Here is a 12215-nt window from a genome sequence, read left to right as displayed (position 1 = left end):
GAAGAGTTACACAGTGGACAGAAGACCTCAGAGAGAAAGAGAGATCTTCTATCCACTGGTTCACTCCCCAGATGGCCACAACGGCCGGAGCTGAGCCGATCCAAAGCCAGGAGCAAGGAGCTTCTTCCAGGTCTCCCATGCGAGTACAGGGGCCCAAGGACTTAAGCCATCTTCTACTGGTTTCTTAGGCCATACCAGAGAGCTGGATTGGAACTGGAGCAGCCAGGACTAGAACCAGTGCCCATATGGGATGCCAGCACTGCAGGTAGTGACTTTACCTGGTATTGCCACAGTGCCAGCCCCTTAACTAAATTTTTAAACAAAACAGAAATAGCCAGACTTAGAGCGTGTTCTTCTGACACAGAAGAGGCAATGCAAAGAGCTGCGGGCTCTCGGCCTTCCTATGGGGGGAACGTTGTTTATCATAGCATGTTAATTCACCATAGTCAAAGCACTCCGTTTATGTTCTGCTTTTCTATGAAACCCTACCGACAGGGCAGTGAAGCAGGTGGGAAAGGAGAAGACTGTAACCTCTCCCCTCTGGGTGATCCTCTGCCTGGCTGGGAGACCGCCTGCCTAGCCCATGCAGGAGGTTAAGAAGGCACGGCACGCCATGTCCCCCGGGGAAAAAACCTAGTCGAGGGCTCAGCACACTGGGACCCCCACACATGATCTGGCTGCTGGCAGCTGGCAGGGACCCCAGGCACATTTCCCCCACCCCCACTTCCTGTTGAAGGCCTTGTAACTGTCAACTAGGTAAACGGCTCCAGACCCATAAAGACCATCTGGAAGGCTACATAGGCTACGTGACCTTCAAGCTGACTGGAGAAGTGTGGAGGCGCCAGTATCTGCTTTATCCTTTAGATTTAGTGTCGCTACCCTGAGCCAGCTACTCCCCCTTGCCTGCCCTATAAAAGCTTGTGCCCGGCTGTTACTGAATGGACGTGTTCACCAAAACCGACTCTGGCGCTTCTTCTCCAAGAACACAGTCACCCCACTGTCCTGACAGCGTGGGCCTCACAGGACGAGCCCACAGCCCTGCTCTTTCTTTTTATCTGAACACCAGCGTGCCGGGGAATTCTCTATTTTAAACAGAGGTTACAGACCAGAGCTAAGTTTACACAGCATAGCCCAGTGACAAAGTGACAGATCAAAGGAAACCAAAATAAACTCCTATGTTTGGGCCACGATTTCCTCTGATCTCCTCAGGTGGAACCAAGCTCAAGACTCTCAGGTGTTACCCGGGAGCACCACGCACTTCCTTTACTTCCTTTTGATTAAACGGGGAATGAGGAGGGTGGATCACCTCAACCCAAAAGGAACACATAACAACATAATGACCGGTGGAGGGAAAGACAAAAGATGGAGGCTGTGGATACAAACCTTGCCGCGCTCAGCATCCTTTTCAATCTCTAAATTTGTAATCTGTTTCTCAGCCGCCTCGAGCTGCTGTCTAAGCTGCTTGATTTCCGATTTACCTTCGGAACTGGCCTTCCGAAGCGCATCAAGATCCGAGAGCTTCTCTTCGGTCGCCTTGAGCTGCGATGTAAAGCTATCGAGAAGCTCGGTCTGCTCGCTGCACCTGGCTCGCAGCGCCTCTAGCTCCTTTACCTTTGTCTCAGCCTCCTGCAGTCTGTTCAGCGTGTCCTCCATCTCCACCAGGTGCTGGTCCTCTGCTCTGTCCAGTTTCGACTTGAGGGCCTCCAGACTGTCCTCCTTCTCCTTGATGGCCTTCAGCAGTTTGGCCCTGAGGGCTTCGACCTCCTTGGCATGAGCAGACCGCTCAGAGTCCTGCTGGTTCTGCAGGCTTTCTATCTCATGCTGGTAATCCAGTCTCACTTTCTCTATCTGCGCCTTCAACTCCGCAAACTCGGCCGACTCGGCCCCCAGCCCTTTGTTGAAGGACACCTTCAGCTCCGCCATGGCCTGCTGGTGGGACGCGATGGCCGTCTCCAGCTTGGACTTCCACAGCGCGATCACGTCCGCGTTCTCCTTGTTGGCGTGCTCAAGCTTGCTTTTCAAGGACTCGTTCTCCTTGGAAAGCTTCTCCGTGGCGGCCTGCAGACCCTTGATGTCCTTCTGAAATGCTTCTTCCTGGGTTCCAAAATGCTCCCTCAGGGAAGCCATTTCTCTCTGGTGCTCGGCCTGGGCGGCTTCCAGCTTCTCTTGCAAAGAGCTTATCTCTTGCAAAAGGGAAAGCGACACGTCCACGTCCCCAGCAGGCTTAGTGCACTCCAGCCTTCTCCGCAGCTCTGCCACTTCCTGTGCCCTCAACGCTAGGTCTTTCTCTAGCTCCATTATACGTGACTTTTCTGACACCGTGGCCACCTAGTGACAGCAGTCCAAAGAAAAAGAGATCATTTAAATAGCACATCACTGATGAGCTTGTTGTCCTGAACCCTGGAGACCTCCAACAACTCCCCTGTATCCCGCAGCACTCAAGCTCTTAGAAAGGTTTACAAGCCAAGATGTCTCTAACTCTGATCACCATGGAAGCCCAGTTCTGGTAGCTCCAACTCAAAGCTGTAATCTTTGGTAAATTTCTACCCTTTTGAGATGCTAAAGCAATGTAAAACTGATATTGAGTTTAACTCACTCCAAATTTACTTTTTTTCCCTAACAAAACAAATCAAGGAAGTACCCATTAACCGGATCGGTAAGTCATCCCAGAGCTCTCAGACCTATCTGCCGGTCTTCCCCACTTCCCCACTGTGCCTCACCCTGGATGCATACAAGCTGAGCTAACGTCTGGGGGGCCTCCCAGAACTGCGTGTGCAGGACAGCCCTGTGCGGCATCTCAGCTCTGAGAGACGTGCTGGAGGCACACAATACACATCACATTTTGAAGACTTGGGGAAGAAAAGAGCTTAAGGTTTCTGGCTAATAACTGTCTTTAGAGTGATTACATGGTGAAGTGATAATACTTTGTGTCGTGTTTTAAGTATATTAGTAAACTTAATTTCACCTGTAACTTACTAAAAAGTGTGAGTACCAGAAAATTGCAAATTGTACATCTGTGGCCTGCATCACACGACTCTTGAATGGTACTGGTATACAAGGTCTAAAATTACCTATCGAACATTTCAATGAATACCATATCACCTGTGGAATAAAAACCTTCAACTGGACAATGAAGAATTACTTTACTAACCTTTTTCCTTAAAGACAAAGAAAGATAATTACTTACCTGAAGTTACAGGTAAGACTCTTACAAAGAGCCCACTTTTGGACTTTACAGTTCTATCGGCACTGTGGTGTCCGCATCGCGTTCCCTAACCCAGTGGTTCTCAGCTGCTACCACTATGCACACGAATCACCTGGAATGTGAGTCGGCCCTCAACTTTCCAGCTGCCCACACTTATTTTGATTCCATCTGAGCTCTGGGGTTTGAAAAATAAACATCCCAGGGCTAGGAAAAACACTTTCTCAACCTGCGTCTTTTAGTCTTAAAGAATCAGTTCTGACTACCACCTGTCAAGTATGTGGAAAATGGTTTCTTCAGGTATAAAAATCATTTGACTAACCTGGGAAATAGAAGGGAACATGAATCATTTTTAAAACATCAGTGGGCCCCATATTTCAAGCATCAAAACTCCAAATTTAAGACCCCTCCCCCACCCTGCCTTTATTGGAACAAAAGTAACAAACGTGTTCCTTTCATTTCTTCTGCCCACCTGCAAGGTGTGATTCCAGTAAAAATCCACAAGGGAAGAGGAAGAGAACACACTTGGGTCTCCAAAGCAGCAGAATCAAGTCATAAAACAATGAAGAGCTGACTCTAACTGCTGCACTCTGTGGTTCTACAGAGTTTGTGGAAAATTGAATTAAAAGATGGCTTTAGGGTAGGCGTCTGGTGCAGCTATTAGGATAGTGCTTCGCCTACATTTCATATCAAAGAGCCTGGATTTGAGCCCTGACTTCCCACCAGCACACAGTCTGGGAGGCAGCAGTGACAGCCCAAATACTTGGGTCCCTACCACCTACGTGGGAGACTTGGATTGAGTTCCAGGCTCTTGACTTCAGCCTGACCCAGATCTGTTGCAGTATTTGGGGAGTGAACCAGTGGATGGGGTTCTTTCTTTTCTGCCTCTCAAAAATATTGAAATCCATTTTTTAAAAAGATTTTTTTTAAAAAGTTTTTTAAAAAAAAACTTATTTAAGGGGCCAGCGCTGTGGCGTAGCAGGTAAAGCCGCCACCTGCAATGCCAGCATCCCATACAGGCGCTGGTTCTAGTCCCAGCTGCTCCACTTCCAATCCAGCTCTCTGCTATGGCCTGGGAAAACAGTAGAAGATGGCCCAAGTCCTTGGGCCCCTGCACCTGCGTAGGAGACACAGAAGTAGCTCCTGGCTTTAGACTGGCACAGCTCCAGCTGTTGTAGCCAATTAGGGAGTGAACTAGCAGATGGAAGACCTCTCTCTCTCTCTTCCTCTCTCTCTCTCTCTGGCTCTCCTTCTCTCTCTGTGTAACTCTTTCAAATAAATAAATAAATCTTTTAAAAAACTTATTTGAAAAGCAGAGAGATGGAAAATCTTCCATTTGCTGGTTCACTCCCCCTAAATGCCTGCACAGTCAAGGCTGAGCCAGGCCAAAGTCAGGGACCGCATCCTGGTTTCCCACATGGGTAGTAAGGTCTCCAGTACTTGTGCCATCCTTTGCTGCCTCCCAAGACGTGCATTGGGAAGCTGAATCGGAAGCTGAGTAGCCAGGACTTGAACCAGCACTCCAAAATCAATGCCTCCAGCCTTGGCTTAATTCACTGTGCCACATACCCATCGCAGCATTGTTTTGCTAATTTATTTGAGAGGCAGAATTACAGAGGAGGAGAAAGAGAGGGAAGGAGGTGGATAGAGAAAGAGAGATTTTTCCATCTACTGGTTCACTCCCCAAATAGCTGCATTGGCTAAAGCTGGGCCAGGCTGAAACCAGGAGACCAGAATTCCATGAGTCTCCCACATGGGTGGTGGAACTCAAGCACTAGGGCTTCCACTGCCTTCCCAGGTGCATATTAGCAGAGAGTGAGATCAAAAGCGGAGCAAGGGCTGTACATAGCGGGTAAAGCTGCCGCCTGCAATGCCAGCACCCCATGTGGGATGCCGGTTCAAGTCCCAGCTGCTCCTCTTCCAATCCGGCTCTCTGCTAATGCACCTGGGAAAGCAGTAGAAGATGGCTCAAGTCCTTGGGCCCCTGCACCCGTGTGGGAGACCGGGAAGAATCTCCTGGTTCCAGGCTTTGGATCAGTGCAGCTCCAGCCACTGTAGCCATCTGGGGAGTGAACCAGCAGATGCAAGACCTCTCTCTCTCTGCCTCTCTGTAACTCTGCCTTTCAAATATGTAAATCAGTCTTAAAAAAAAAAAAAAAAGTGGAGCAGCTGGGACTGGAACAGGCACTCACAAAGGATGCCAGGGATGCAGGTGGTATCTTATCCCACTGTACCACAACACCTGCTCCGAGCTTGTTCATAATATGCATCTTCCATGATTTTTTTTTTTAAGATCTAGTCATTAGCATCGATTTTCAAAATTCCTGCATTGGGGCCGGTGCTGTGGCACAGTGGGTTAACGTCTGGGCCTGAAGCACCAGCATCCCATATGGGCGCCAGTTCAAGTCCCGGCTGCTCCACTTCTGATCCAGCTCTCTGCTATGGCCTGGGAAAGCAGTAGAAGATGGCCCAAGTCCTTGGGCCCCTGCACCCGCGTGGGAGACCCGGAAGAAGCTTCTGGCTCCTGGCTTTGGATCGACGCAGTTCTGGCCATTGCAGCCAATTGGGGAGTAAACCATCAGATGGAAGACCTCTCTCTCTCTGCCTCTCCTCTCTCTGTGTAACTCTGACTCTCAAGTAAAAAATAAATCTTTAAAAAATTTTTTTTGCATTAACTTTTAATTCTGTTTTCCACAAACTTTTTGAAGCACCCTTGTCGTTCTTAGCCACAAAGAAGTCAAATGGAGAAAATGTCATATAAAAAAGTGAAAAGAATGTGATTATTCTTTTATGTCATTTTCATAAGGAAGAATAGCATTTCCATTTATTACTTTACTTCCCAAAGTCTGTCCACAGCCTAACCTTCCCATGTGTCTGCCTCTCCCACTAGTCTGAGGCCAGGCAAGGCAGGAGACACTTCTTACTCCCGCCTAATAGTGCCATGGCACTGGGCACACCTGGTAACACCCTGCGGTTACAGGGTGGACCACCTGAAAGGAACTGTAAAGCGCTTCCTAAGAGGGATGTGAGTGATAACAAACTGACGTGGGTTGCTGGTTATTTCCACACTTGACATAACAAGAGTGGGGACCAAGAGACACACACACGAGTCGAGGGAAGACAGCAGCTCTCTGCAGAGCTGGGACCCCCGTGCTGTGAATGCTTGTCTTGTATCCAGAGCAGGAAAAAAGTGCCAGAGTTGCTTGCTGACAATATTCAGATACAGGAGAGGGGGTCAGAAGTTTACAAAACACCTCCTTACTTTGTCAACAGGCCACACAAAGGCCTCGGCCCACTTGTCCCTTCTATTTCCCACATCAAGTCTTTGCCTCTTGGGTAACAAAGAGACAGCACCAATTCTCACTTTTTTCTCCCCACCAAATATATAGAAGAAATATTAGTTTTAAGGCAAACTGAGAACATTCTTTCTTCTTTTAATAAAAAAAAACCTCATAATTTAGGGAGGAAAAATATTCCATTGTCTACATTTTTAGATAAGTCAATCAGTGATCTCTTGCCAAGAGAAACTTCCACAAATATTAATAATGCAAAAGAAAAATCAAGATCCCAAATTTGATCAGAGACATAGTTTTTCAAATTTTAAAGTTAATATTTGGGCAACTTAGCCGATCACAGTCAGAGTCCTGATTTCAATGTGTGAGCACTTATTCTGCCTGCAGATGACTGATTATTTCTTAAGGCTTTCGGCACAAAAGCTGTTTCTGTAACAGGCTCCACCCTGTGGTAGGTGAGCCTAACCTGCTCGAGCGTCACCAGCTGGAGCTGCGTGGTGTGACCTGGGACACAACTTGCCCTCAGAGTCTCAGCAGGAGCAACACCACCACCTCCCTGCTAGGGCTGTGCTGAGACTCAATCATTCTTTTAAAACATTTAGTGCTGGGTTGGTGTTGTGGTGCAGCAGGCTATGTGGGTCCCGGATGCTCCACTTCCGATCCAGCTCCCTGCTAATGCAGCCGGGAAGGCAGCGGAAGATGGCCCGAGCATTTGGGCCCCTGCCACCCACGTGGGAGACCAGAAAGAAGCTGTGGGCTTCTGGCTCTGGCCTGGTCCAGCCCCAGCCGTTGCGGCCATTTGGGGAGTGAACCAGTGGATGCAAGACCTCTCACTCTAACTCTGCCTTTCAAATAACCAAATCTTGAAAAACAACAACAACAACAAAAAGCAGTTAGTACAGTGCCTGGCAGGAAGTGAAGCAACACTGGTGTCCCGGCCACACCAGCCGTTCCGATCCCAGCACGCGCCTCCCTCCTCAACACTGAGACTCCTCTTCTGGGTGGAAAGGAGAGAGACGCAGAGAGACCAGCTCCCCAGAAAAAAGAAAACCGAGGTGGAAGTCCTCGGGGTCACCATGTCCTTCTCCCAGGGGCCAGGGAGGACAGCAGGAAAAGATTTCTAAAGCAAAACAATGGTAACAAAAATCATTTAGAAAACCCAGTAGCCAAGAGGAGGAGAACAAGAGGACAATTGACTGCTTGTGGCAAACTGGAGAAAGGTATCTCAAGGTATTAATACAAAGAACCTCAAGTTATATAGCGGGGATGGTTCTGATCTTGATTCTGGTTGAGCTAACCATAGGACTAAGTCTTTCCTTTTGACAAAAGGTTTGATAAAAACACATCTGGGCCTCCTGCAAATCTAAGCTCATGAACACCTGCAAGGTCCCAAGACCAAACTCAGGTTGAACCACTGGGTCAAGGCTCAGGCCAGCTGCAGGGCAGGTCTCCCGAGGTGTCCACCGTTCACACGCATGGGGCTGCTCCATGAAATAGCGAAAACCATTACCCTAGTGTCTTCTAACTCCCTCTGGAGTTTGTCAGCTTTGGTCTTTTCAAAGAGCAGGCTCTGTTCAAGCTCCTTAATGCGGGCATGCTCCAGTTTGGTCTGCGTCTGTTAGTGAAAAGGAAGAGGAAGAGAACACCACAGTGCTACCACGACATGCCAGCACGAGAGAGGGGAGTGCGGCATGCAGCTGGGCCACCGGCACCTTCCGCCAGAGGATGGACAGAGAGGGCATGGAGGAGGCGGGGGAGGCTGGGGCGAGGACGCACGCTACGGACAGGGGTGACGGTGGGCGGGGCACAGGAGCTGTCTGTCGAGAAAGGAGAAATGGAAAACACATGAGGCGAGACGAGGTGTCAGATGCATGCAGCCAAATAGGTTACGTTGATAAGTGAAGTTGATCAGCACACATTAGAACAGTTAATGCCCTCTGAGCTGTGGTTTCCCTCCTGCCCAGCAGTCAGTGGCTGTTTGAGATTAACGTGTACATAACGGAAGGGAGACCAGCCGCCATCACATGACAACGTTCTGGGCCTTAGAGCGTCCCCCACGTCCTGAACGCAAGTCCACAACCTGACAGGAGCAAGGGTCAAGGGTCAACCCGCAGGACCGGACTCTTGAGCGCAGGGCTGGGGACAGCCCAGCATGCCTTGGCTGACACAGGAGAGCAGGGTCTGGGGGGTTCTCATCTTGTCTCCCAAGGCAAAAAAATGGAGTAAGAATTACAAGGGAAGGTTCAGTCATGATTACCCTGCAGGGCCTCCATCTCAGGAGCAAGGGCTCGCTGCGACGGTAAGGCTCTCCTGATTTTTACCCTAAGGTACAGTAGCTTCCATCAGCTCAGATGTTAGAGAGGTGGGAAATGGGGGCCGGCACTGTGGCGCAGTGGGTAAAGCCCCAGCCTGCAGCGCCAGCATCCCACATGGGTGCTGATTCCAGTCCCGGCTGCTCCACTTCCAACCCAGCTCTCTGCTCTGGCTGGGGAAGGCAGCAGCAGAAGGCCCAAGTGTTCGAGCTCCTGCACCCACGTGGAAAACCTGGAAGAGGCTCCTGGCTTCTGGCTTCGGATCAGTTCAGCTCTGGCTGTTGGAGCCATTTGGGGAGTGAACCAGCGGACAGAAGACCTTTCTCTCTCTCTGTAACTATGTCTTTCAAATAAATAAAATAAATCTTTAAAAAAAAAAAAAGAAAGAAAAGAAAGGTGGGAAATGGTGACTCAGCACAAACAGCGCTGTTAGGTCCTGATGTGGCCTCACTGGTGCTGTGTGCTTCCCTCCGCTGTGCAGACATGACTTGATGGAGAAATGGGAGGCAGGCTCCTTCTAACAGGACCAAGCGCAGCAGAACTGCAACCTTGAAATGGTCTGTGCCTCTTTCCCCACAAAACTCTCTGACCCAACAGGTTAGCACAGTCAGCAGCTGGCAAAACCTAAGGTGGAGCTGCTCTCGTCAGCTGTAGGTCCCTTGTACAAAGTGAGTATCTCAGGGCCAGTGCTGTGGCGTAGCGAGTAGAGCTGCCACCTGCAATGCCGGCATCCCATATGGGCACAGGTTCGACTCCTGGCTGCTCCACTTCCTATCCAGCTCTCTGCTATGGCCTGAGAGGGCAGTAGAGGATGACCCAAGCCCTTGGGCCCTGCACCCGTGTGGGAGACCCAGAAGAAGCTCCTGGCTCCTGATTGGCCCAGCTCTGGCCATTGCGGCCAATTGGGTAGTGAACCAGTGGATAGAAGACCTCTCTCTCTCTCTCTCTCTCTCTCTCTCTCTCTCTCTCTCTCTGCCTCTCCTTCTCTGTGTAACTCTTTCAAGTAAAATAAATAAATCTTAAAAAAAAATTGAGTATCTCCTAGTTCTCACTGGGCCATTACAGACAATGTAAAGATGACAAAGTTGACACAAAGTAGTGCAGAGCTCCGGTAGAAGGTGGGGCAAGACACAACCACCTTCACCCCTCCCCCCCCAGGGCCTCCTGGGGCCCCCGGTGCATTCAAGAGGTCACTTTTATATATAAACCATCACTGGATACTTACAAATGAACACAAAATAAAATTTTTTAAAGTTTTTTTTTTTTTCAGCTCTTTAAACTCCAGGAAAATAATGAAATAAAATCCAAACCTAATTGTCTGGATAGTCCCCTTGGCCTTTCCGGGGGCTTTAGACAGAAGCTGTTCAATTTACCCAATTTTCCAGGAAAAGAATCTACTCCAGATTTGCATCATCTGGGTCCCAGCCTTGGGAAGTGACACCAGCAGGAAAAAGCCAAGGCGACTGCACGCCCTCACTCTCCGCTGAGCTGGGCGTCCTCTGGGCGAGAGGTCACTACTTGCAGACTAAAAACCCAATCCCCGGGCAGGCTCAGCAGGGCCTCCTCTGCACTGCCCCTTTCTTAGAATACGGCACAGAGTATCCCAGGAGGAAGTGCTGGCACAGGGGTCGGAAGGAAAGCGAAGGCTTTGCGGGAAGCGCGGGGAGGCGGGAGGGAGGTCCCATGCAGAGTGACACCGCGCAGCCAGCCTGGTGTGGGAGCAGCAGAGAGACCCAGACCACTGCAGCAGCTGCACAGGAAGGAGCCCTTCACAACGAGGCCGCTTGAAAAGCCCAGCCTTGAGCTGTCCACCACAGCTGCCAGGAGTCGGGACCAAGAAAAGTCGCCCCTCGTTCTGATGTCGTCCCCTGGTGGCGGCCACTGGGAAAATCCCTCATCTGTAACTAGACTCTCAAAACACACGGACCGGGCAGCCCTGGAGCAGCCACCACGGGTGCACGCACTGGCGCGCACTGGCCAGCAGGGGGCTCGCGCGACTGCCGGGCTCTCCCGCGTGGGAAACTTTGCCCCAGGGTTCCCGCTATGCCAGCACCTTGGTGCTTCCGGCTTCAGTCAGCTGCCTGCGCTTTGGGAAAATTCTATCAAAATTAGAAGACACTGTGAACTGGGGGAAGGCAGCCGGGACCCCAGATAGCTTAAGGTGGGTATTTTCTTTTTTTGTAAAATTCCTTAAAAGCAAACATTTGTCTATTTGTTCATTAAACAAATGAATTTACAAAGCCTAGTCATTAGATACAATTTCTTCAGGGAACTAACGTAATTGCTCGGAAAGCCACATGCACAAAAATATTAAGGTCAGAGTATGCAGTTAGTGTTTGAGTGTATCAATAAGCGTTTTAATCTGTAATCAATCTGTGTTAACGAGGGAAATATCCACACAGTTAAGTGCCCTCTTACATTCTCAGGATCTTCAGAAATCTGGCTCTTTTGCTATCAGTAAAAAAATAAAAAAAAAATTAACGACAAAAAAGAAATTCAGCTAATGTCCCAAACCGTGTTAGGGCTTCAGGATCACTTTATTTGATTAATTTCAGGTGAGTTTATCAGACAGCCTATGCTAGCCCAGCCTGATGTAAACTTGGCCCTTCCTACAACGCCACAGCCGTGTTTCACACGGATTAGGTGATGACACGGAGCTTCTAATGAGGCCCCGCGTGTTTTTACATGGATGAGAACAACACAAAAACCAACTAAAGGAAAGTGACTGGTTATGAAATGAGTGAAGGGGACACCTGTTAAGTCGCTAATGAACCATTTACCTCTGGGCGCTACGTGACTAGAGCCTACACTCTCTGTCGACTGTGACGATTTCCAAAGAAATCAGAGTTCCGTTTGCAAAGATGGTGCAAGCGGCCGACAGACCCCAAAATCACAGTAGTAGCAAAAACGTATATTCATTCTGAGAACTGCACAGACTGCAACTTTCACTAAAATATTAAAGAAAAAAATCTGCAAAATTTGAAAAAGCTACTTTACACTTTAGATCCAGCAGTGGTATTTAATACAAAAACTAACATGAATAGTGGTGTTTAAGGAAAACCTTTCTAAAATATGAAAAGGCCATGGAAGTAAACAGAAGCTGAAATGCAAACTGCTCTTGTTTGTTACGCTGGCACTTACTTGTTGTAGAAAATGAACCACTAGAGCATTCGTTTATCCCTTCTACAGGGTTGTAAAGGATCGGTCCTGCCTGACAAGCAACGCTAAGATAAAGCCAAGGGCTTTGTTCTGGAGGATGACGACGCAGAATGTCCTCGAAGCTGCCACTTCTCACCATCAGAGAACCACAGCCTCACCGGGGCTGCCTAACTGCAGACGCACCGCCAGGTCTATGACTTGACTGACTGCAATTCATGGTTTTGAATTCAGAGTGATGAGGAAAGAGTA

General features: G+C 49.1%; 1 protein-coding gene across 1 annotated transcript in view; it reads right to left on the bottom strand.

Annotated features, from left to right (window-relative positions):
- The window catches only part of CLIP1 (CAP-Gly domain containing linker protein 1), a 137784-nt gene that overhangs the window by 54098 nt on the left and 71471 nt on the right, over window positions 1–12215 (bottom strand). The window contains exon 10 of the mRNA XM_062181922.1: window positions 1384–2328. Coding sequence (XP_062037906.1) covers window positions 1384–2328 — 945 coding nt within the window. The remainder of the gene's footprint in view (window positions 1–1383; window positions 2329–12215) is intronic.

Source organism: Lepus europaeus, chromosome 23 (genome assembly GCF_033115175.1).
Source record: "Lepus europaeus isolate LE1 chromosome 23, mLepTim1.pri, whole genome shotgun sequence".
Taxonomy (NCBI): Eukaryota; Metazoa; Chordata; class Mammalia; order Lagomorpha; family Leporidae; genus Lepus; species Lepus europaeus.
The sequence above is the reverse complement of the archived record's forward strand: the minus strand, read 5'-3'. Positions and strand labels throughout refer to the sequence as shown.